The 26578-nt window shown below is 35.9% G+C and overlaps 1 protein-coding gene across 1 annotated transcript in view; it reads right to left on the minus strand.

Annotated features, from left to right (window-relative positions):
- The window catches only part of POLN (DNA polymerase nu), an 88282-nt gene that overhangs the window by 42842 nt on the left and 18862 nt on the right, over window positions 1-26578 (minus strand). The window contains exons 12-17 of the mRNA XM_066316798.1: window positions 26480-26536; window positions 25561-25614; window positions 25287-25352; window positions 10479-10536; window positions 8903-8980; window positions 8365-8479 (exon numbers count right to left, since the gene is read on the minus strand). Of these exons, the coding sequence (XP_066172895.1) occupies window positions 8365-8479; window positions 8903-8980; window positions 10479-10536; window positions 25287-25352; window positions 25561-25614; window positions 26480-26536 (428 nt within the window). The remainder of the gene's footprint in view (window positions 1-8364; window positions 8480-8902; window positions 8981-10478; window positions 10537-25286; window positions 25353-25560; window positions 25615-26479; window positions 26537-26578) is intronic.

Genomic DNA, 26578 nt, shown 5'->3' on the forward strand with positions numbered 1-26578 from the left:
TATTGATCAGAATAGAAATTATATATCTACTGCAAAAAATGCTTCTTCAGAATTTATTTCACCAAAGGAAAGTAAGTAGAAGCCTTGTGATTAACTAAAAATGTAACAGGATTATAAAACCAGCCAAGTTAATGATAATGAAAAAAATGTGATATTAACCCTTAGTGAGTGTCCTAGCAGGCAGCACTTAGGATCTCCTGATTTACATCAGGAATCAATACAGGCTGAGTTACAGAAGCAAACTTCAGAGCTGAAGGATCACAAAACAGTCACACACTTCTAAGCAGATACTTCAGCAGAGATGCTCAGTGGCTCATATTCAAGGGGACTGCCATGTAACACACAGGAAAACTTTCCTCCACTCTCTTCAAAGGATTCTAGAGGTAACCCTAAATACTCCTCAGTGAAGAGTAGACATGATTTTTACTTGTCTTAATACTGCAAAAGCTTCATCATTTTACATGTGCTCAGTGGCATGGAAGGTCTCTTCTTCATTGCAATGCCAAAAACTAAGATTCTGCCATTTTGCAATAGATGAAGTGAAATAAATTAACCCAAATTAACTTCAGATTTAACATTAAGTTCATAAGAAGGGGAGAAATTAATGAAGCCAAGAGACCACATGTCTTAGAAGCTTAGAAGTGTATGAAATAGTCTGGATTATCTAAAAAATCTTTAGACAAAAGATGGGGCTCCAAGAACCCTAAACTGGTATAGATTGTTATTTAGAAAAAGAACTTTTATATAGAATAAAAGAAAAACTAAGAGAGTTCTGCTTGGGGGAGAGAGAGCTGTGTAACCCTGTGGCTGCATCTTGTAACTGTATGTCAGCTAACAGGGACAGGAGAAGAGCTAAATCTCTTCCTCTTTCCTTAGTAAAAATGCACCTGGATAAGCACGATTATTTAATTATTCCTTAATCACCTAACAAACACACAGGTGACATCTCTTGATTAATAATGACTCTGTTCAAGCTTGTTGACAATATTTTCATAAAACTAATATAGAAGGACAAATATTCATATCTGTTTAAAAACTGTTTAGCTACAGATGTGGCATTCACTTCTCAGAAATCTATTTATCTTATCCCTGATTAACTGGCCTTTGCTCTTGCTATTTGAGTAGGCAGCCTAAAATGAATTCCATATCTGCTATACCATACAGTTATATGAATTAACCTGAAAAAATACTATTTTGTGGAGTATTAATCTTTAATCTATTTAATACAAAGAATGCGTTTGAAAGTTGTATGAAATGGATATGGGCAGGTGTGTATATATTTAGTCAGCCTACCACCAAGCATTTGTGCATACTTGACCTTATCTTTTTCAAACACAGCCAGTTATCTTTTTGTATAATTCAGCCCATGAGGACTGACTTATTTTGATTAATTTCAGGAATATCCAAAATACTTCTGCTTATTTCCTGTGGTCTTCAGAACTCAGCAGGGTATCAGCAGATAGAGCTATTGTCAGGAAGTATCCTGATTGCCAAAAGGCTGGAAAAACAAGAGTCCCTATTTTGGCACAGCTCCTACCAGACCAACTGATGGTTGCAACAGTTTGGCTCACCTGGCCATCACTGGATTTAATCAGGTTCATGAGACCCCTGCTTGGCAGGTGGTAAAGAATTAAAACTCCACATTTCCTGCAGGAAGACATTCTGCAAAGAACAAACCAAACCTTTCTGCACTGTCATCTTTTCATTCAAGGATGGTTGAACTTATGATTTAAAAAAAGAAAAAAACAAAACAAAAACATAACAAAAAGCCTTTTCTCCTTTCAACATGCTAATTCCAAGTAGCTCTGTGCTTTGCTTCTCTCTAGGCTTTTTCTTAAGCAATTTCCAAAATCAGTATGTCAGTCTCTAACAAAACAGTTCAGAATAGATACTACCATGATCCCACAGAAATACCAGCTGAGGAGAGATGGACTTTCGTGTTCAGAGCATTTTATAAACATTTTATAAGTCTGCAGTTCCCAAGGTTATTGGAAATGAAGTGTTCAAGTTCCTCTGATTGTAGCAAAGATAGCATAAGCTAAAGACCCTAAAAATATCAGCCAACCAAGCCTACGCTATAAAAATGGAAAGAAATGGTTTTCAAAATGATTGGTGGTAAAGAATTTATAAATCCCTTGGAATTCCAGGATAATTACACACTTCTTTATTTTAGATATGAACTGCCATGGCTACAAAGACGTAACGAGATATGTCCTCTTATCTGCAGCCATTTTTTTTAACTCTCTGAAAGCCACACAGGTGAACAATTACTATCTCCAGTACTTAGTAGAAGGTAACTTCAATACCTGGAAGCTCAGGTATTCATGCTGTTCTCCATCACCATACAAAAGAAAGCACTAATAGTAATAATATGAGGAAACAGATGACAGATGAGAGAGAAGGGAGTATTTTGTGGTTTGGATTTTACAAAACTCAGATGTCAATGTGAAACAGGACCAACTAGACCATTATCAAATTCTCCAGCCTTCTTTCAAACACTGCCATGAGTGTAAGCACTGCACACAACTGACAAATCATCCTTTCATTGGCATAATCAGAGTAAATATCACCCTCAAAGAGTATCCACTAATTACTTTGTTACTTTAATTCGCCATCAGTTGTTAATATGTACAGGTTAAATTACAGTTCAGAGCTAGAAATTGATACTTTAAAGAAAATGCCCATTTTCACATTGGAATGGCAGCAGTTATCAGATTATTCAGACTATTATAGATTTTAATATACAACATATCTGTATGTTGAACAGTATTAGAGCTATTTCTCCACTACATAATGATATATATTTTTAATAGAGATTATTTAAATTTCTCTACTCTCCTATTCTTTCAGCTTTTAGAATTTAAAGAAAACTCAATGCATACAGGCAAAATTTTTGTGTGTTCTCTGATTCACACTCTTTGATTTCTGTACTGAAAATGAATCAGAGTACAAGGGCCTAACAATGCTATTTACCTAAAGGCATTTTTCTGAAGCATAGACCAATTTGGGTATCATTACACTGGATCTACAGATAATCTATAACACAGAATATATGACATAAAATACCCAGGTAATTTACCACTGCATGGAAAAGTCTGTGCACAGGGACAATTATCCTTCTGCTTTCACACAACCGAAAATACAGTTTATAGTAGCAATAAATTCATGCTTGCAAGTAGATCACACTGTAAGCAATTTACTAAATATCTTTCTTAATTTTGCCCCTTCTCAAATAGTAAATATCTTCTAAATAAAAGGTATATTTACCATGAGACTGTAACAGTAAATCTATACAAACAATCTAGAAATATTATTAAATCTCAGAGAAGTAATGTGGTCAAGTGAATGTTCTTTGTTTAATATGCTAGTATTATCCCTAGTGACTATAAATCACCTGAGTATTCCCTTTCCTAAATTTCTGGATATAGGAGCATTACACTTTCACTTCAATCCATTTGCAACAAATCTACTTATAGGGTCTTTTCCTCTGAACCTCTTGCCTTATGAGGATATAGAGTCCACGTTTTACCATCTTAATTCATAGTTATAATTTGGAAAGGGCAAAATGGTCTCATAAATCTGCTAGGCCATTTATGACAGACACATCAGTGTTCTATTTCAGGCTTGAGAACATAAAATATAAATATAATTTGCAGATATTAGGAATATCTGTAGCAAATACTGGATTATAGTGACAACATCTTCAAACTTAAACTGACTAAGCTTGTTCAGAGCCACAGATAATAGAGTTGCATTTATATGGCCAGGCTGCCCTCAGGACCTTTGATGGAGGGCATCACTGTGCTCTGCTCAATACAGCTGAATTCACCACTCCTAGGGATCTCCAGTTGTCTGACACAGATTCTAAAGAAACAAAGGAAATGGCTTACCCCAATATTTTAAGTATGGATTAATGCCACACTCATAGGAACTCTGTAGCAGTACTATCCCAATTCAAAAAAGCGCTCAGGCAGGAAAGTAGGCAGAAGTCAGATAGGATGAAACCCCATAGTATGGTGTGTTTAAGTGCTTAGCTGAATCAAGACACTTTTCCTAGTTTTTGACTCAATGTGGCCAATATGAGTACATACCATGATGGAGGAACAACAACCTACTGAGAAGGGTGACAAAAGAACAGTTTGAAAGAGATTGGTAATCATTATACCTCAAATTAAGAAATTCTGCAAAGAAATTCCTGCTTAAAAGACTAAACTTATTTTTCAACATCTATTTTTGAAAGTGATTTTAAGACATGCACATCAGCAGCATTTTAAAAACAATTACTTATTTTTCATTTATTTTGTAAAAGCTAAAGAAGTGAGAGAAAGTTCATGCTGAGGTTTGCTGTCATTTGGATGTCTAAGAGCAGTTGGGTCTCTTGACTGGTCAGACAGCTGCCAGGACAGCTCTCGTCACCTTCAGCACTGGGATGATGATTTGGATTAAAAAGGATTATGACTGTCATGGGGCATCAAGGCAACATAGCACAAGGTGAACTTGCAGGTAGCTAGAATCCATTATACCATTAATTCTTAAAAGTTTTGGCAAGCCTAGAACTGAACTGTGTGTTCAGTATGTCATTAATGCCATGAATTCTTGGTGTTGTAATAGGAGGTACTGACCTCTCTTTAAGGCTTTTTCTTTGTTGGACATAACAGAGGACTCACTGTAAGATAATTTTGGTAATACCTTACGATCATCATCACAGGAGAACAGGAGGAAGAGCACTAAGCATATATAAGTGAACATCAAAACCTCTACCATCCTAGTTTCAGCTGGGCTATGTTAGATGACCAGAAAATATATTGGCTGTCTAAGGCAGAGATGAACGAGCTGGTCTAGTGGAAGATGTCCCTGCCTATAGCAAGGGGATGGAATCTTTAAAGGCTCCATCCAACACAAACCATCCAGTGCTTCTGTGGTAGTTAACTGCACCTTGTGATAGTTTTAGCTGAATAGCTATCTCAAGACAGCTCTGCGAAAGAGAACTTCAAAAACTTCTCTACAGCAAGCAGGGTCTCCAGCAAACAGCTGGAGCAGGGAAGTGCAGGGAAGCACACAGTGGTGGAGCCGAGTTACTCCTGAAATGAGCTGACTCTGCAAGCTCACCAGAGCAGCACAAGATCCCAGCCCAGCCTGGCTGGGAGCATTGCCTCTCACTGGGGTTGGCGGTTTGGGTAGTGTGTTGCACATGACTGAATTTTAGCATGGAAGTTAATACCTCCACTCAGCCCTTTACTACCATGTACAGACAGTCTGGGCTGACACACACTTAGGCATCTCTACCTGCTCTGCTGACCAGAGTAAAGACTCCATACAAACGATGTTTAACAGAAACACGGATCCAACGGGGTTCCAAGAGAGACACATGTCTAAGGCAGCAAAGATAGGTATTCTGTGCTGTGACTCAGCCTAACCAAATTATGAAAGGAAAGCTTTTATACATAAGAGCTCTTAATTTAATCAGAAACTCATAGAGTTCACATCTTCGCAGAAACTGCCCACCCATGTGTATTTCCTGCCAAATGCTATAAAAAGCCTGTGAACGTTTTTAAAAAGGTTGGATTTCAGATAGAAGGCTTTAGTCTGAAGGGCAGCTAAGGAATGGAGTTATGTTTCAGTAAAGAAGCCATGAAGTTTAGAAAAAAATGAGCAAAGAAACTGATATAAAACTTTGCTGGACTCTGGAGTGTGGCTCAGATTTCTACCCAATAATGTATTATTTTCTATCTGTGATTTAATAATCTATGATTTAATATTCATAAGTCTAAAGATTTTTAGGTCTTTAGAAAACCAGCTAAAAGATACCACCTGACATGCACTCAGAAGCTGATATGCCACTAGATACTAACATTAACCTAATTTTTTGTCTTTGGAGATGGAGCTTTGGAAAGTAATCCATTCTTTATAGATCTCTTAGAGAAAAAGCTTTTTTTATTTTTTAAGTTTTTCCAATTGTACAAAATATTTCCAAAAATATTTACAAAAATTAGCAACATAAAATTCCTTCAAACAGAACAAAACATTTGCTATGCCTATTGGTGTATCAGTTGCACAGATTTTGAAGGATTAAGACCTAGAGAAAACCGGATGACCAAGAAGAGATAAAAGGTTTGTTGTTTATTTTGTTCTTCTCATAACTCACTCTAATATCAGGAAGTAGAATCAACTACAATGAAGTCAATTGACTAATTTTTGGCCCTAAAAATTTTGTTTATTAATAGCGGACTATGAGAGATGAATACATATCTGGAATGAGAAAGCATTTGTGAAGCCTGTAATTTTATATCATCTCTTGGGTGCCAAAGAAATTCAGGACAACATTCAAAAATGCAAGATGAGTTCAGCAGAAACTGACCCAACAGGAGGAATTCAATTTGTCAGAACAAATACAGATGTCTACATTTAAGCTGACTACCCCCAGATGTACTTTGCTCTCAATTGTGAGAAGTCAACACTTTTATTGTGCGATGGATCTTATTACACAGGGCACATCAGCAGTTGGCCAAATGAATCTCCAAGAACGTGACAGATGTCCAAGGTTAGACGAGATTAAACAGGCCCTTCATAAGTCATCTAACAGATTCAATAGAAAGTTTTTTCCAAGCATTAGCTTTACTGGAGCTTAAGAGAAGAGTCAGTAGAATCATTATGTAATGATTTTGTAGACACACCATGACAATTCTGTCTGATAAAAATATTTGCCTGTAATATTCTGTTAAATTTAAAGTTACCATGTAGCAACTGCAAGAGGTTGATGGCTGCCAAGAGCTGTGAGATTGCTGAATAGAATGGTATTTCTGGAGTCCTGCCCAGAGCTGAGACAAAATTTGACTCATCTTCATGCATACATTTCCAAGAAATGTATTTCCTAAAATAAGGATTTAACTCCATCATGAGGTTCTAGCAATATCATGTTAGAGCTAAGAATTTATTACAATGTCAAGAGTAGCTTCTAAGAAACTCTTAAAGAAAGGTGATCTTTCCATAGATATCTTTGATGAAATGTTTGTGGTCTTGAGTTTTGTTGTCCCAGAATGCACATGCCTCGAGCACAGATTCAGTTGTTGGTAGCAGGATAATGATAATGTGAGCTCCATTTTGTTTCTTCATACAGCTTCAGAGCACATTAACAAATATTCTCCAGCCCTGGATGTGTTCAGGGCTAGGTTGGATGGGGCTTGGGGCAGCCTGGGATAGAAGTTGTCCCTGCCTGTGGAAGGGGGACTGGAACCTGATGGTCTTTAAGGTCCCTTCCAACCCAAACCAATTCTAGGATTCTAAGATTCTGTGAACTACCAAAGTGTGTAGGAAATACCATGTTTGGGAAGACTGTGTCTGCAAAAATTTAGAAACTGTAGGATGAGAATTGAGCTCAATCAATCATAGGTATTTTTGCTTTCATTTTCAGCTAACGACTAATTCTTCCAACTAAAATGGAGATAAAAAGATAAAAGAGACGGGGGACAAAGAAAATAAGCAAATTGCATAATATGTACATGAACTTCAGTCTGTTTAAACAGCTTTATGCTACAGCATTTTATTCAATCTTTTTCTGACCTATCTGTTGAAACTCTAAGTTCCTTGACATCTATCCTGTGTTTTACTGAGTGCTCATGCATTTTTGTGCACAAGGGAGTCCCAGTCTCGATTAAGACTTTTAGGCATCACCTCAATACAAACAATACAAAATACCTTCAACAGCTAAGTGGCTAATATTCCATCTTTTTCTGATAGCTAATCTTTTGATTGGCATACTGAAGAGATCAGTAAATAATTCTTTAGATATGGAGATTAAAAAAATCTAGCTTTTTTAAACTTATTGGGGTGGCACTTTTTCGAAGTCATTCCAGAATTTGGAAGCACTAAACCCTGTTAGTTCAAAAGAAATTCCATAAGCTCTAGTCTGTTTCTTAAATATATGTGATTTGATTCCAATACTTCTATTCGATATCTAAGCAAATTTACTAAAATGCTTGTACTTTTACTGAGAAAAGCTGTTCCACAGTTTTCAAATAGATAACCTCTCTAACTGCTGCTTTGGATTTTAAAAGGAATTGGTTAAAAAAATAAAAGGAGAAAGTTATATTTTGAACAGTGGTTGCTGATATCATTGCATCAGCTTTAGCCACAAGGCTCATACTGGCCAGTTGGATTGCAGCATTTTGGTATGTGGTAATTAACCACACTGGAGAAGAAAAGACTCATAAAGACAGAAGGGAATTCATGGTGTTAAAATAGTATGAACAATAGATATTGTAACAAAATACTGTCTTTCGTTATCATTATGCAGTAATACAACAGCTTAGGTTATTCTTACTATTTTGTCTAATTACTATTAAAATACTCAACATTTAATCTTACCACTGAGAAGCCAGTGTGGTAAAGATATCAGTGATTTCAGGTTCTTGGAATAGTTTCAGAAGTTCTGGTTCAGATGATAAGTCAGCAAGGATCCTTAACTCAATATGGGAAAAATCTAGAAAACAGTGTTAAAATGCATCCATTGCTTTAAAATAAAAACATACCCACATTTTAACCAGACTATCACAAATTAAAATGTAAGCCTGGAGTATTCAATCACTTCTTCATGCTCAAAAAGGACAGATGCCTATAAGAAGGTCATCCTGAAGATGTTATATTCCAGCTATGGATCACAAAGTGTCTCAATCCTTCATTATCTTCATGTGTCAATTAATCTTATTAACTCTGTTTCTACTCATAAGGCTTAAACATCATCCACTTCCAAAGCATAAGGAACACATATCATATTACAATATTACTTGTTACTAAGTGATTTGACAGCCTTGTAAAATATATCATCCAAAGGAGAGGGGAAAAAGACATGACAGAACCGTGAATATTAATATGTATGAGAACAATAATTCACTCTCTCTCTTACCTGCTGCTAAAAATGTACATCCTTTTTTTGAAACAAACAATGTTCTTGGGGAAATAGTTATTACGTCCTCTTCCCTTCCTACAGAGGAGATATACATTTAAATCCCAAATACCAGTTCAAAAATACTCTGCTTCAAACCATAGGAGGTTTTATACCAAATACACAGCTAACACCACAGAAATGGCAATGTAAGTAAACTAGCAGAGCAGCAACTGCCAGCATCACAATTATTTCACTATATCAGTCATGTACAACTTTACCTCCACCATTCTTGCAGTACTGCTTACTTCCTTTCTCAAATCCAAACCCTTCCCTAAACACAAGCTATCAAATATAGACAATAACTAACATTATTCACAGACCACCTAATAAAGGATACATTCATAAGGAAGGGTCTATAAAAAAAAGTAAAAATATGCAATTTTTGTATCTTTGAACATGCTGCAGCAATGTATAAGTAACCAAATTCTGAGTTACAGATGGTAGGGGAATATAATATTGAGAACATACAGCTGTGATAGGCATCGAAATTGTAATGATTGAAATCCCCACTAATATAATGAAACACTAACACAAGGTACTAGAGACTGAATGCATCCAGAGAATATCACTTGACATAGCGTAGGGAGAGATGGTGGCTTGAAATGCAACAGAATCTGGTCAGCATAAAAGCGAAGAAAATAGGAAAAAAAAAATGTGTCTTGATAGCGGAAAAACTCAGAAATACATTTTTAAGAAGCACATGAAATCATTAGCAAAATCTCCAGAAAGTTTCAGGTGCTACAGTTATGCCCAGCACCTCAGGTTTATGCTGCCCTTGCTGACACAGTTTTTTATAGTAACTTTTAAAAAATACTTATAAAAATGACTCGTGTAAATAAAATAAAACTACTGTCAAAATTTTACATTATCTTCCATAGCCTCTTGTTTAATGACCTGTATTATTTCCAATACAGGGAGTGAATAGCTGTGAAAAGGCAAAGCTTGCCCTTAGCAGAGAACCAAGCACCGCATTGAGCAGTACTGCCCAGCTGCGGCTCCAGGCATTCAAGGAGGAGAATGTGCGTTCTAAAATCTCTCTTATATTTGAGTCTGTTACTGTGGGTTTCTCTCTTTATCATTTGGCTCATGCTTTTCTAGACTTCACTTTGATTCTCTCTGAGCCATCTGCCTTAAATCCACTTCTGTAATCAAAAACAACACATCTGATAACCACCGGCTAGTATGATTAAAATGACCCAGCTTAACCATTGACTCAGGCATAGCCTTATGAGCTGAAGGCACACAAAACCATCCCTAGCATATTTAAGGTATTTCATATGCAAAATTTCATTTGGAAAAAGTGAGTGAAACAAAAAAAACCTAAAAGCTTGTAACTATTTAAATCAGTGCTGAAACACCAAGTATTTTTTCAGGAACAAACAGAAAAAGTAATTGGTTTAAATGCTAATACATAACAAAACATCGATCATCTGATATTTAATGCTGGACTGATCAGTTTGCTTCAAAATATATTACCACTCAGTAAAATAATTAGATAAACCTGCCTTTTCATCTTAATAAAAACACAGTTTACCTTTTATGTACTGCTTCTTTTTAATTGTAACTGGATGTTTAGAGATACCTTGAATGTTCTACAAACAGGAAGAAGAAAAATGCTTAGTAAGTGGAAGTTTACAAAAATATGTCTAGGAACAGTTTATTACCAGCATTATTGCTACTAGTGCCAACAAGTTTCTCCCACATAATAAGAAAGATTATTCACTTTGTCTTCCAAAGGAATCTTCACAGTCTACATCTGCAGACACTTTTGAACATTTGCTTTTCCATGAAAATTGGAAGCTTCTAAGAACAATTACTCACTTGCGGCCTTTCCAAGAGATAATCTCTGGATGCACCATAGAAGATTATTAGTAAACCAATAAAAATACGTTTCTTCTTATTTTAACCAGTGTCTTTTAGATATAGTGCATTACTTATGAGAAAACAATACATGTGAATCCTGCCTGCAGGCTAAAGTAACTGAATATTCTTCAGCCTCCTGGATTTTTTCTAGTATATATTCCTACTTTTTTGAAATGCATGATAAAAAAGGAACACTTTATTGTCTACAGCACATCAGTCCAGGTGAAAAAAGTAGAACTAATTTTATCAACCAACATGCAGGACTAGGATCAGCAACAGATTTTTTTTTTCAAGATCTGGATTCATACACCTCCCGGAAAGCATCAAATATGCACATAACTCCTTTCTTTTATTTTGCGTCATCAAGCCTCTTTATCTAGAAAAGCAAGATATGACTAGAGAATGCATATCAAGCTCTGATTTTGTCATTCCATGTAATAAATTTGCAAGTGGTTCAGGAATTAGATGAACATATTAATATTATGTAATACTCGAAGTTCAAAGAGTGGGAATAGTGCTATATAATTTCCAAATCAGAATGATCATTTTCTATGCAATTTTCAACTCGAAAATTGTTATTTTAAACTTAAGAGGGAAGGATGTAATCAGCAAAAGCTGCTGAAATTTAAAGCACAAGCAAAAGAACAAAACCCCCAAACCACAACAGTACCATTCCTAGTATTAGCACCACCCTTAAAGATGTACAATTAAATGCATTAAAGTTGAACACCTGCCACAGCACCCTAAAGAGAGAGATAGAAAACTACCACGTAACATATAGAATATTTTCACAGCAGGGTAAAAACTAGCAACACATTCTCAGTACACCAATACACAGAAGAAACACTTGCCAACCAAAATATTTTATTCTTTAGCTCCTAGAAACATTTAAAAACACAGTTAGAGCAATGCCTATTGTAATGCCTACTCTAAAATCATTTTTTGAAGCAAGTGACAATTTTATCTGTATACAAAACTAACACTCCTATTGGCAACTATTGATTTCCCCCAATAACGAGCTGGGGAGAACTAGTGTTCATTTGTATGAATAATATGCATGGAATCTAGTAGATGCTTAGAAATTCAGAAAATTTAGTCCTTTATTATGTACCTGGGCATGAATGAATGTGGGAGCCTAATTTTACACACATTAAAAGAATATTCTAATTCTGACTTATAGAAACGTTCTAACAGAGGATGTAGAAGGGCTTTTCATTCCGCTCTGCACTGGTATCATGACATGTACTTAGTCAAGTAATTTCCAGCACAGGTTACAATTGTTTAAAGTTATTCTCACTGATATTTTCCCTTGTCTCATCAGCTTCAAAATCCAGAACAAAAAGAATTTTTAAAAATAGTATTTCAGAATCTATCAAGAATGTAAAAATCAATCTACATTGCTATCTTATTTTCACTGAGAGCATATGTACAAAATCTACTTTCAATGTGATTTTAAAAGTGCTATTAATAATTCTGGAAAACACTAGCAAGTAATTACAAGTGCAAAATGTCTTTTCACTTGTGAATTAGTTAACAACTCATAATTTTACTACATCTTCAGGAAAGAGGTAATTCAAGAAACATGAAAGTTGTAATGCTCATCTTTAAACTATTGGAATAGATTAGCACATCCCTCTCATGTAATTTTAGATTAATTAATCTTAGGCAAATTGTTGGTTCAAACAAGCTGTGTAGAATCCCTCTAGAGCCAGCCAAGACAGGAATCTCCAGTGGATAGTTCAACCTATTTGTACAAGACACATACTGACAAGTTGTCCTAAGGTTGCCCTGGAGATGATGCATTCTGTGATTTAGATCATCAAATTTGATGAGATAAATTTACTCTAGATATTTAAAGGAATAGAGAAATAAGGAAACAACATCACAAGAGTCTTCCAAAGTTATCAAGTTTTCCTCTGCTTGAGTCAGGTGACTGTTTTACTCTCTCAGAAATGGAAAATAAATGTGGCTTGGGCACATGATTATCACCACTTTGGGCTACATAATAAAGCCTGTGTTTTTGCTTTTATGTGTACATTTCAAGTATTTCTGTAAAACTTTCACAGATCCAATCTGAGATGTGAATGTTATCCCTTATTGTTAGAAAAGGGTAACCACATCCTGTTAGAATTTACAGAGAAACAAAATTGCCCTCTCTGAAAAATCATGTTTCAATAGACAAGCAGGAATGCTTGAAACAGCGTGGTGGAAAAGCTGGCTGTGGAAGTTAACTATTATAATACTTCTCTTCACTGTTTCTGAGTGAGGTTAAAAAAAAGTTTAGCTATTCTAGTAGATGATTAACAAGAAAATCCTAGCATTATTAAAAAAAATTAAAAACACATAAAACCAACATCATAATCCAAAATTAACTTCCAGAGATTCCAAGTGATTGAAGGATACATGAAGCCAATACCCCAGCTCCAGTATGTCTGAAAGGTTATCATGATGAGAGGAGATTTCAGAAGAAAGCAGCTGTCACTCCTTTCTTCCATAAGGACAAGAAGGAAGATGCAGAAAACTACAGACCAATGAGCTTCTCCTCAGTTCCCAGGAAGATGATGGCACAAATAATCCTAGAAAACTTCTGCAAACACATTAAAGTCGAGTAGATGATCTGGGGTAGTCACCATGTATTTAGAATGGGGAAATCATGTTTAACCAATGACAGCCTTGTGCAATGCAGTTACCAGCTCTGTGGATGCAGGGAGAGCAGCAGATGTTGTTTACCTTGACTCCAGCAAGGCTTTCAAAACACTCACTCATAAAAGCCTCAGAGAAGCTGATGAAGTACAAGTTAGATAAGTGGACAGTGAGGTGGACTGAAACTCAGCTGAACTGTGGGTCCAAAGGGCTTTGGTGAGTGGCACAAAGACCAGCTGGAGGTCAGTCACTACTGGAGCAGCCCAGGGGCAAATAAGGCCCAACAGCTCCATCTATGACCTGGGTAACAGGACTGATGCAACCTCAGCAAGATGGCAGGCAATCCAAAACCCTGAGGAGCGTTTGACATGTCAGATGAGTGATTCAGAGGGGCCTCAGGCATCTGGAGAAACAGGCTGTCAGGGTCCCACAGAGTTCACAAGTCTGGAAAGCAGCTCTGCAGAAAATGACCTGTGGATCGTGGTGAAGAACAAACTGAACATGAGCCAGCAATGAGCCTTTGCACTCAGGAAGGCCAACAGCACCCTGGGCTGCATCAGGAAAAGCATCAGCAGCAGGCCAAGAAACTGATCTTTGTCCTTGGCTCAGGGTACCTGATGGGAGCACATACACAAGATGGAGCCAGGTTCTTCTCACTGACGCCCAATGACAGGATAAGAGGTGACAATCAGAAACCATGACAGGAAATTCCATTTGAATGTATGAAAACTTTTCTGCTGTGACAGTGGTCAAACACTGGAACAGGCTGCCCAGAGAAGTTCTGAAACCTCTACCCTTGGAGATATTCAAACTCTCAATAGACAATCTCCAGCAGTCCTGGCAAGGAGGCTCAGAACTGATGGACTCTGGATGTCTCTCTTAAAGCCTCACAAACACAGCTTCAAGCTTCGTCCTGAAAAGCTGATGCTGTAATCCATAAGGAAAGTCACTACATGCAAGGAGAATAGAATTATCAATGAAACAATACCTAATCAAAATCAAACAAATAGACAGTTTCACAGTTTTACAAGTTTCTTCTCGGTCAGTTAAACTCTGTTAAACTTTCTATTTTTGGTATCCAAAATTCTCCATCTTCATTTGACACTGATTTTTTCATTCCTTCCTAGATTAAAACCAGTATGTTATTTCAGTTCTTTCCAAGAACTACAGTATACAGACATACATTGGATAAATTACCTTGGAAGTCAGTGTAGTTAGATTTCACCTAATCACAGAGGCTGGTGGTGCATTTTATTTATTTCTTACTCTACATCAAGTAGGGAACAAGGCAGTGTAACAGATAGTTACTGAAATAAAGAGGAATGCACTGAGGTGGCTGCTGACTATTCTGCAGGCATGTGATTCTGACTAACTCCCCCACTGTTCTAAGACCTTAATTAAAAATAAGAACAGAAACAAAACTTACTACTAAGATAAGAGTATTTATTCATAAATGTATACAGGACGCATGTGTAATGAGGGAAGTTAAAAAACAGCCATAGAGTGGTGTTTAGACCAAAGATAGAAGGAAGGAGTTAGACCAGGTAAAATAACCCTGCACATATCCTTTGATGTGATGTCCAATCCACCAGCTGTTACTGAGGCACAGTGCCAAACACCAGAGGAAAATAAAGGAATTAATTATTGTTTTACAGTGGCTACCAGCACCAACAAATAGCAAAAGCTAGTTGCATTTCTTGCAAGCAATAAAATTAACTGGGATTGTGATCTTGTTAGATTTAATTGCTCTAATAGATGTTGCTTCAAGAAACCAATTATTTCCTCATACTTGAGAAATACACAGATTTTCTTTTCCATTTGAGAAAAGTTCAGAGCAGAACAATTCTAGTTTCTCTCATGAAATGTAGCACTACAGCACAAACTGAAGCATTGTAAGTCAAATGTTTTCACAGTTTCTCTCAGCAACTTCTTCTCCAGAAAGTTTATTAGAACAATTAGGGCACAACTATTCTCTTTGAACATGAACTCAGCTCTACACAAAGAAACACAAAGTAAGCTTTTAAATCCACGGCATCTGTTTGATGACTAGCATTGTAATACTTTTAGAGCAGAAATAAGTCTTTGGCCTGTAAGACCAGACTTCAGTACAATGCTAATAGATAAGTGGATGACAACTCCTTTGGGCTTTATATTAGAAATTTCTAATTGCATTTAAAAAAAATTCTAATTGCTATTTTTTTAAATTCTTGTTATTCTTTACTGTTTCCTCTGGTTTATTTGCCTCTTGAAAATTTTCTCACTCCTTTTCCTTCATTTTCAGTTGTCTTCTCTTGCTCTACATGGGACCACACCTAATGATAAATTGTTCTCTCAGATCTCATTTAATCAGTTTGACAAGAAATATAAGCACAGGTTCAGTGAGTTGTTTCCTTAACCATCAACATTTTGCTTGCCCCATTGTTAAAGGCCAAAGCTATTGGAGAACTAGCAAGGAAAACTGCACCCTGCCCAGAAGAGAATCTTTGTAATGCAGAATGAAAAGACTGAGTCCTGAGGGCACTCACAATACCAAACTCACTCAATCTATCTGGCACCTCCAAAGTTGGAGGCAACGCACTCATAAGAAATTACACAGCAAAAATAACTTAAAAAAACCTTTTGGAAAATTGTCACATTTAATTATTGTCCACAGCAGCATTAATTTATAGTTCTAAAGGAATAAACAGCTATTTTCTGTGACTTCTATATGAAACACAATTTCAAGACAGTCTGAAGATCTAATTTTTAAAATATGGCATGCATCTCAATAAATATAGAAAAGAGGAAAATGAGCAAGGTCACCATAGCAATGCCAGCCTGGTATGGATGTGTACATGTATTCCTTAGCAAATCTTGACTTGTCTGCAGTTGCCATCTAGTGGCTTGTGGAAAATTAAGGACATCAACTTTCCTTGTCAAAACCCACAGAATCAGAGACTTCTGTAGAAGGATTCCTTCATTTTTGGTACTAGTTGCCACTTTTCAGCAGAGAGCAATCAATCAAAGGTAAGGCATTTCCCTCTTGCCTCTACTCAGCAGCAAAGAATTATCAAGGTTTTAGACATCAGGGAAGTGGGAAACTTAGAAGTTACTCATCCCATTCCCACAAGTTTAATCAGCTTTCAAAGATGTGAACACAAAGAAAGAAAAAAGGACAACCAAAATTCATGACTTCTTACTTCAGAGAGAAGGCCCTAAGAATAGTGCATTTGATTTCCTACAACTAATTCTCTTTCTGCCATATACCCTGAAATTTAGACCTGGCAATGATCTCAGGTAATACAGATTTAGTGGCACATGAAAAAGGTATTGATGAGTGATTTTTAAAATGGAAAAAAAGTTTACTCATTGATTTAATTAAAATCTTTGTTCTATGACAGATTATTTTGTCAAATCATGGGTTGAGCCCAGATTCTTGGCTACATACTGACAGATTACTCACCTTTGCACAACAAGCAAGGAAATTTGTATAGACACAGCTCTTTGCTTCTTTCAAGAGAAAAAGACTGCTTTTGTTTCCCCTATATAAACTGACTACATTGTATTACTTCCTTAATTTACTTTTCCTGAAATAAAATTATATACAGAATACTAGCTCTGTTACACTAATATTCATTAATATGGGAAGCTCAAACTCTGGGATGAACTCCAAGGAGATACACCTTAGTTTTGGTGAAAAAAGCCGATGCTAAGGCATAGAGATAACTACCTTCTGAGTGGGAGCTGGAGATAGTAAATATTGTATAGTTGTAAATTAGCTGCATATTATAGCTTTAAAGTAAACAGTATCAAGGGAATATTTGTCCAAAGGTGACAAATATTTGTCACCAGACCTCTAACAAAAAAATTTTGAAGTTTTCCAGGCTGGATGAATTTACTCTTAAAAGAGAAGATGTAATGGCTGTTTTATGAAAAGGGTAAAATTCAGTGTCTCAAACAAGATTGTTCCACATACTGAGGAATTTACTGAGCAGGTGTTAGCAGAGAATTCCTCTTAAAAGGCTTTGAACAGGAGACTGGTTGAAGGAGTTAAAGGGAACCTAAAAAAGTAATGTCTCTTTGCTCCCAATGAGGAAAGGACAGCTTCTGACTTTACAGAAGTGATTTTTAACTCTAAGTTGCCAAGAGTTAGAGGCAGTAGATGATCATGCTGGGATAGGAGAACTATGGACAGCAAGGCCACATGAGTGTCAGTAAGATGTCTTGTGTCCTATTCTGTCCATCTTCAGCAATATTTATACAAACCACTCATTTTTTCCACTGTTGTTCCCAACTTAAGAGAGCATATCCATCTCCAAAACTCTACAGAGTGTCCTGAGACTTTATGAAAGATTGCTGAGCAAATAAAGAATTGGTAACTTTTCCACTTATTGACACAGAAATAAAAATAATTGTCAGCAGAAAAAGATGAATATAAAAGGAATGTAGAGCTACTGAGATAATTTTTCTGAATTTCTCTGGAATGCCAATGACAAAGCTTTGGAAAATCATTACTGTATGAAAACTGGTCCATCCAAGATGAGAAGTCTCTTTCAATCTACCTACCTTTTGATCTTCCCCTACTAACCAATTTTTTAATAATTCTTCATTTCTGATCTTGTCAGACCCCTCAGATCTTTTAATTTTTTCTTAGATAGAAATTGGAAGAAGATTGTACAGTAGAAGAACACTACATAGCAATATAAACTATTTAAAAACTTTTGCTATGTTAAAATATAATGAAATCTATGCTATGATTGAGTTAAGCCTGTACTTTATCCTTGCAAAAAGGAATTCAGCTGTCAGAGAAATATAGTAACACTTCCCCCTTTTAAGAGCTTGCAAAACAAGACATAATTTGTGTCTGAGATTTTTATTTCAGATGTCCTGTCAGAACATAAGTCTCCAAGCTCTGAGTAGTTCCTAAAGTGTATATCTAAAACTACCTCTAATGGAGTGCTTCATATGAAAACCAAAAAACCCATCAGGCAGAATTTCTAAAATCTTAATCAATTCACAAGAGGTTCCAACAGAAAACTTAATAACAAATAGACACAGAGATAGTTAATGTTAAGGATCGTTAAGGATCACATATGTATTGGTACACGTTGCAGAAGATTCAGTCTGAGCAACTATCTTATGGATGAGGACAGTAAAAATTACCTCAGCAGGACATGGGCTCCATGAAACTCCATGCCCAGAGCTTACAGAGGTACAGTGACTGTGACCAGCAGACACATCAGGGGATGCTGCATATGTCAACCTCAGGGATAAAAAAAGTGCCCAGCCAGGAGTTGAAATGTGAACGGATAAACAGTAGCAGAACAACAACTACGACAGACTATGAGCAAATGTCACTAATTGTGACATTTCTTGTAAACTGAACTCCATACTAATATTGCTCTTAAACTATTCTCAGATTACATGGAATCTTAATAAAATTCCTTAATAAAGACTTAATAAAATTCCAAGAAACACAACAAAGTGCGTAGATTAACATATGTAAAAGAATATTTCAAGTAATAAATATTACTACAATCACTTTAAAACAGCTTTGAATTTGTAAGGTACTAAAAGCTACATTAAACAAAACAAGTTTTTTAGCAAGGATGATTCTAATTTTGATTCTTAGCTCTGTGCTCCAATCACATTCATATTATAGAGAAAAACAACCGGGCAGTAGCAGTAGTTGTATTCCAAGATGAATTTCTAAAACATGATCATAGTTTTGGCTTTTACCTGGAGTATTCCCAAAAGATTGCTGGTAAAGGCCATCTAAAGAATTAAATGAATCAGCATATAATCAACAACGTTAACACCCACTCAATAGCAGTAAATGCTCAAGTGCTGACAATTTAATTTCTACATACTGGATTGAAATATATTACTTTCTAATTTTAAAGCAACAAGTAGAAGTACGCAGTGCTGTCATCTCTCTAGCACAGGAAGATTTTAGAGGAACATTTTTTTCCCCATTTCTACAGATCTAAGCCTCTCTGAGAATTTATTTTGCCAGAAACTAATGGACATTTCAGCCTCCATAGTCAATATTTTAAAATGTGCTAAAAATACTCTGGCTGATATTTTTCCAAGTTGTTATTTTTCCATTTTTGAGCTATCAGCTCTAATTGCTTGTTTATTACTGTGCTTATGTTTAGCTTATAGAAGAAAAAAAATGACAGACTACCTTATCCTGCATAAATAAAATGCAAGTATCTTTTATGCTATTACTGTAAGGAAGCAGATTTATACTGGCTGCACATTACCCTTCTTTAAATAACACAGAGTACAATTATACATATAAAGATAATCCCAAACAGAAGAGAAAAGGTTGTTTTAAAGAAATACAGCCCAGATGATGCTACAGGCTTTACTGAGTCAAATCATGCTATAAAATGTTGCCCATGTATTGGATACACCCACGCACCATAAGATAATGAACCTAAACAAATCAGGAGCATTACAACAGAGAATACCAAAGATGTGCATATATCATAGAAAAGGACACTGTAGTCTAGATGTTAAGAAAACAGAGGTCTACAATGAAGAAACCTTGTTTCTGCATTTGAGTAATAAGTCAACACAATAATGTTCTGGAGCATCAGATCTGAGTGTTATGATATAACCAACAGTGACTTTCCACACTACATGTGGAAACTACATGTGGAACTACATGTTGTCACATGAATACCTAAGAACTTTCTACTGCAGTGTTAAGGTAGTGTAAAATTTCATCCTGAAAATACAACTGGACCAAAGTCTTGTCAACATGCCCATTCACTCATTTTTAAGTACAATTTTCCCATCATAAAACTTCAACTGTGATGAGTGAGGAAAAGGAAATAGAGAACTTCTGTCTCCAACACTGTAAATATAAATACAGTTTCTTGAAGCCTCCATTAAGATTACTTTTTAAAAAACTAAGCAACAACAGAAGAGCCTATAAAAACATCATAACTCTGCTCATAGAATGAGATACTATTTTAGTGCTATTAGTGCAGTCATAATCACCATATGACTCAAGAGTATTGGAATAAACATACTGAAAAGAAATATGGCACAAAAATATGTTCTGAATGTGAAAGATGCTCAGAGAGCACCAATCAACCACAACAATCAGCAAGCACACTCTGGCTTTCTCTAACAGCACATCAGCTCATCTGAGTGACAGGGCTTTGTATTGACTAGAAAACACAATATTAAATTGCTTTAATTCAAAGGCCCAAGAAAGCACAGACACATTCTCATATCCATTAAGACAACCCACCTTTGTTAAAAGCAAAGCCCACATTAGGGAATATCTACCTAAAAATGATTTTGTTAGCTTAGATGACATTATAGAAGACTTTAGACAAGATGTTTTATATGAACATGTAATGCGTCTGACACATCTCTATCCCCAGTGCTTTCCAATAAACATACTTTAAATAAAAAATAGAAAATAAACTCCAAGATCCATGAAAATGTAAGGCTTTACCATTTGTCCATTTTAAGTAAATAATCTTCTCAGTTGGACAGTGTATGAAAACAAGTTTACAAAAACCTTATTCCTACCAGTGCAGTTTCAAAAGCAGCCAAGGCCTTGGCTCATTTCTGCAGAGGGGGCTAAAAAAATGCAAAATGCAAGCATATCCCTGCTCCCAGACTTGGTGTCTGACAGCCTCTGCCAAACCTTCTAAAAGATGTGAAAGAAAGGGGCAGGGACAAAACAAGACAGTGCAGAATCTCATCACTATTGGAACACTTTGCAGAATGCACTGTTTCTGCTGGAATACAATTGTGGCCACAGACTTCAAACTTTCAGAAAGTATATTTGTAGTATCATACATCAGCCTGCAGCCTTAATGAGGCCTTGGACAAAATGTCTGAAATTTGGAACTGTCACAACAGCTTTGGTAGCACAATTCTGTCAGATCACCCTGCTAGGACTGAGCACGTGGGGGTGCCAAGATGTAAACCCTATTGGCATTCTGCTGCAAACAAGAGAGAAACAAGCACCATCCCATACACGTTGTCCAGAAATAATCCCAAAACTACGCCAAAACCACATTTCCATTTTATCTCAGAGAAAACTAGAAAATTTTGCACTTTGGAAAAACAGCCCAAAGGGGAAATAACATGGATAGAGTATGGATAATCAGAAATACTACTTTGCTAAGCTAATTGAGAGAATAGACTCATTTTGGATAGCAATTTCTCAGAGGGGCCTCTGCTTCAAGGGGTTGTCTCTCCCCTTAGAATGAAAACCAGATGGGTAAATTCATTATTCATATTCCAAACACTACTTGCAACACCCATTTCTAATAAACAGGCATGTAATTGTCTATTGTGCATTCACCACCCGAAAATCCTATACCTCTTAAAGAGATTGAGATATATGCTATATTCCAGGTTATTTATAATCTTTCCTTAAGCATGCTAGCATTCAATACACCCTTAGTTTCCCTTTCAAATTACAGTCCTGATTTCCAAATTATAGGCTACCGTGTTTCCTTGACTGATAGGTTAAATTATTTTATTTCTTTGCCTTTTTGAACAAGTCGTAAAAGCATTTTTCCTCAGGAAAAACAGGAATGCTTTTTTTTTTTCTACTTCCTCCAAGAAGGTGAATTTTTTAATCTATCTTCACCATAACTTTTTATTACTAAAAGGAAGGAAATGCTCCCTGAAGCCCACCACTTTATACTTTTCAGTTTAATGATACAAACATCTTCTGAAGTAGAGAAGCACAAACTCATTAGCAGCATTCCAGTTCTCTCTGCTGCAGAAGCCTGGAGGAAAGAAGCCTTAATACAAAATATGTGATTCTAGCACTGAAATTTACATCTTAAACCAAATTATAACATCTAATTTTATGCAATCTTTATATCTCAAGTTAGGATTTCTCTCTTCATTCTGAAAGGGCCTTGATCTTAATTGGGTTTATGCTTTTCCACTTGTGTCTTGACTTATTTCTGCTCTACAATGTGAGAGGCTGAAAAGAGCTGTTTACAGGTGAGTTTGGAGAACATAAACCAGATTTTAGGAATGTCATAAATATATCTAATAGAAAAGTTATCTATGAGCAATATAATCAAAGAGCATCCTAATGTAGACAAGACTAATGCATTTATACAAAAACTATTTAAAAATAACACATTCAAATAATAAACCTAATTAAATTCCCCTAACAGTCATAAGCAATCTATCATTAAAAAAAAAAAAAAAAAAAAAAAAAAAAAAACACCACCAACTTAGCATATGGATACATTATAAAATAATTTGTAGGGTTTATATTTACTTTAAGGTTTCAGATATTCAGGTTCTCCAAAAGCAGCAAATAGACACCTAGAATGCAATAACAGGAGACTGCATGTCCCTGTGTCCCTGTATAACAATAATACATTAACATTGTTATTTGTGAAAAGCACATGATTTATACAGCACACATACTGTAGAGGAAGAAACCAAATGAGAAGAAATGAAGTGCACAGTTAAACTAAAACAGATGAACACATGGAGAGCCACTGAAGTAAAGTGCTGCTAAGAAACCTCCCCTAAGTTGCTACAACACAGAAGTCATAAAAATTCATATGAATAAACTTATCTATTGAGAAAAACCCACATAAAGCCAAAAATATGTATCATCCATATATCAAATGTGGAACTGTCTGAAAGAAGATGAGAGAATTTATCTGAAAAAGAAATTCTGCTCTATATCCAATGTCTAGTCATTTCCCCTCAAACCTATAAGTAAATCCCTCCTGAACTCCATTAAATACCTTAAAGGAGAGAGGACAGATAGATCCATTACCTCTAGAAAACAAAAGAAAGATAAAGAAATCTTTGTTTGGAATTCCATCTCTCAGAAGCACTGCATGGGATGTTTTCCCAATTGAATTCTCACAGAATCTGATTCACACTTATCTTTTGCTTTAATCACTTGTTAACACATTTTAAAACAGTTAAAAATAAACTACCTCAGCAAAAATTCAGCTAAAAAATTGACATAATATCACAGTAATCACAAAAATATCTCCAATATTTATGATTTCTGGCAAGAATCTTCCCAATCCTTTAACACTTAGCAAAGTGACTGGGCATTGCAGTATATCTTCTATATCAATAAATGATTCAGAAACAGATGGTGTAAGTTCCATAAACATTTCAAACAAAAAAAGCTATGCCAATGTTTTTCCTTAGAAGGAAAAGCCAGCCTTAGGCAACCCTGGAGGCTAACTTTAGCAGTATTATTTAGAAGAAAAAAAACTTTCAAGAAAAATAGATTTCATGTCCTTTTTACTATGATGGGCCAAGGGTCACTTTGTGTTGTATGTGGTTTTTCAAGACAGCTGTCTGTTCAGCTCTGACTTGGAGATGCCTGTTCATCACATCAGAGAATTCAGCAAACTGTGACCTTCATGATCATCTTTTTCTCTCACTTTCTCCCATCTGGATGCATGAGAAACAAGAACAGCAGTAACACTTCCCCATTCTGTTGTTAATTCAGAATCTTAAACACTGATTTTTACTCAGCAAAAAGCATAAGCACTTCCTATAAATTGTTTGATGACAAATTGTATGGAAATATGTACCATGAGGGTAGGAAGATGCAAATGAAACATGAACTATGAAGACAGGTGAAAGAAGAGCTAAGGAAGTCACCAGTATGGTGAGGGTGAGAACCCCTCAGGTTTCTGTCAGAACTCCAAAGTCACCATTCCAGCAGGACTTGGAGGAACCACACAAGCCCATCCATTCAAAATGGTCACAACTGCTAAGTTTTACATTTCTGCTCCCACACATGTGGAAGACCATGGCCTTTCTCCAAGACTGCAGAAAGCTCCTATTGTCATTTGTACTTAAATTAAGCTTAGGGTTGGGTCCTTCACAGAGATAAGCAGTACCCAAATCTGCATGGATAGGAACTGACAACACTTTGGGGCACAAGTTAAAAGGACAATAGCCTCAGAGATTCCCTCTAGCCTTTATGAGGAGACAAGTCCCATCTCTGCATCTGTTCCCAGGTATCCACAGGGCCAGAGGCCTTGTCTTTGCTAGAAAAGGGCATGGTTAAACCAAAGAGAAATGTTCCCCAGATAGACACTCACTACTTTTCTTCTGCTGTTCAGTCACCTATGCCTTGAGCCCCTGGAACTCTGCAGCCCCATCTTGTCCCACACCAGGTCCTGCACTCCTGTTCATCCAGCCATGGTGTCATAAACACCAAGAGAGATGAGATCATAGAATACATTCATACATTCAAGTAAGCCCTTGAAAGGCCACTTTGTAGGGGAAAAAAAAGAGAAACCCAAGAGAAACTGTAGCAGTCCAGAAAGTAAAATTAAACACATTTCAGGCACAAGCCAGAAATGCATGGAGAGCATTATAGACAAGAGAGGAAGCACAAAGAGCCCAAGTGTCACAGCCATATGAGCAAGACTTCCAGAGATGCCAGCTAAGCCCTTTACTGCTATGAGGCCTGAAGCCAAATTCCAGAAGAGAGCTTCCTTTTTTTTCTGTTATACCCACCTTCCAGGACTCACTGATCCTTTACAAGGAATGCTTCATGAACAGCGGGAATTCATGACAAGGAAATATTCAAGGTACATGCATGGCTCACAAATGCACTCCCCTGCTTCAGGTAACAATGTTAATTCTGATCACAGAGAACACAAAATATGCCTAAGAACAAATGTCCTACAGTAAAAAACTCATTTAATAAGCTTTTTCTGTCCACCATTTAGATACAATACAGCAACTGCTAGACATGCATGAAAACAAACATTTCCTATGTTAAAAATATTATTTATTTTGAACAAGTAATATTAATTTTTCATTTCAATTAAAATGCAAATCTTCCAATAAGCTCACTTACAGGATGTTTGGCTGAAAGTCTGCCACTCACAGTTCCTGTTTGATTCCAAGTAGAGGAAATAAATCCCTGTAATCAAGTGAAGTAAAAAAAAAAAAAAAAAGACACACAGTTGTATTTTATTTAAGTATCAGTAATAAAAATATAGTGTAATCAAAACAAGAAAATATAGAAGAAATATTTTTAATTTTTCCATGTATAAAAGTTCTTAAACTGTAAACACTGCAATCATTGCACATCTTTTTAGGATTTTCCAAGCTACTTTATATATTTCTACCTTTTTCATGCATGTTCGTAGTCCATCCACATAAGTTGACTTCATCTTATGAACCTAAAATACATAAATTTTAAGATAAGTATTTACTTATAAAAATAAGAGATTTTTCAAATTGAAGATCCCAATTTCCAAATGCATCCTGTTTGTAGACTTTTCTTTCTTAAAGATAGTTTTATCTGAGTAAATAATGGATTTACACTTACTTAATTCTTAATCTATGTGTGTAAGTTAGATAAGTGCTTGGTTATAACCTAATGAAAGGGCTTTGCAGATACTACTAAATGAACTATTGGAATTTATTATCTTACATCTTATATCCCCAGGTCAATAAATTACAGGAAAGCCACACACACACTCAAAAAAATATCACAAACAAATTTAAAAAATAATCAAAACCAAACACAAACCCACACTTTTAAACTTTGTTATTTTTTTAAATTCTTGGAAGCTCATTCACTGAAAAGCTAAATATTAAATATGGGAGCAGACTAACCAGATTGTTTGGGATTTTCAGACTTGTCACTCCAAAATTCCCCATAAACAGATACCTCCTTCACTTTATGCAAAGCATCTCATCAGAACTAAATAAATAGATGTTTTGCCCTAAGTATGCCTTATAGCAGTATGCAAATTGAACACTGAAGTTTTCCAATTGTCTTTGCAACATTGTACACGTTGCTAGCTATAATCTAACATAGAGCAAAACAACTATAAGCATTAAAATTTTAAAAGTCTTAAGAATATTGACTTCAAATTAGTATTTGAATGAACTTTCACTACAGCAAACCTATTTAATTATTTAACTATGAAAGTTTATCTGTCTTGCTAAATTTTGCTTCAATGCAACTACATTCTGTAAATGTTGCACGTAGTTGTAAATTACACTCTGCAACTACACTCTGAAACAATATCTGCTCACCTGGCGGTATTCTAATATTATCTTGGGCAAAGGATGAAGATCTTGCAATTTATTTAGCTGCAAAGTCAAGAATATGAATTACTGACACACTTCTTGAAG

Source organism: Sylvia atricapilla, chromosome 4 (genome assembly GCF_009819655.1).
Source record: "Sylvia atricapilla isolate bSylAtr1 chromosome 4, bSylAtr1.pri, whole genome shotgun sequence".
In the NCBI taxonomy this organism is placed as follows: domain Eukaryota; kingdom Metazoa; phylum Chordata; class Aves; order Passeriformes; family Sylviidae; genus Sylvia; species Sylvia atricapilla.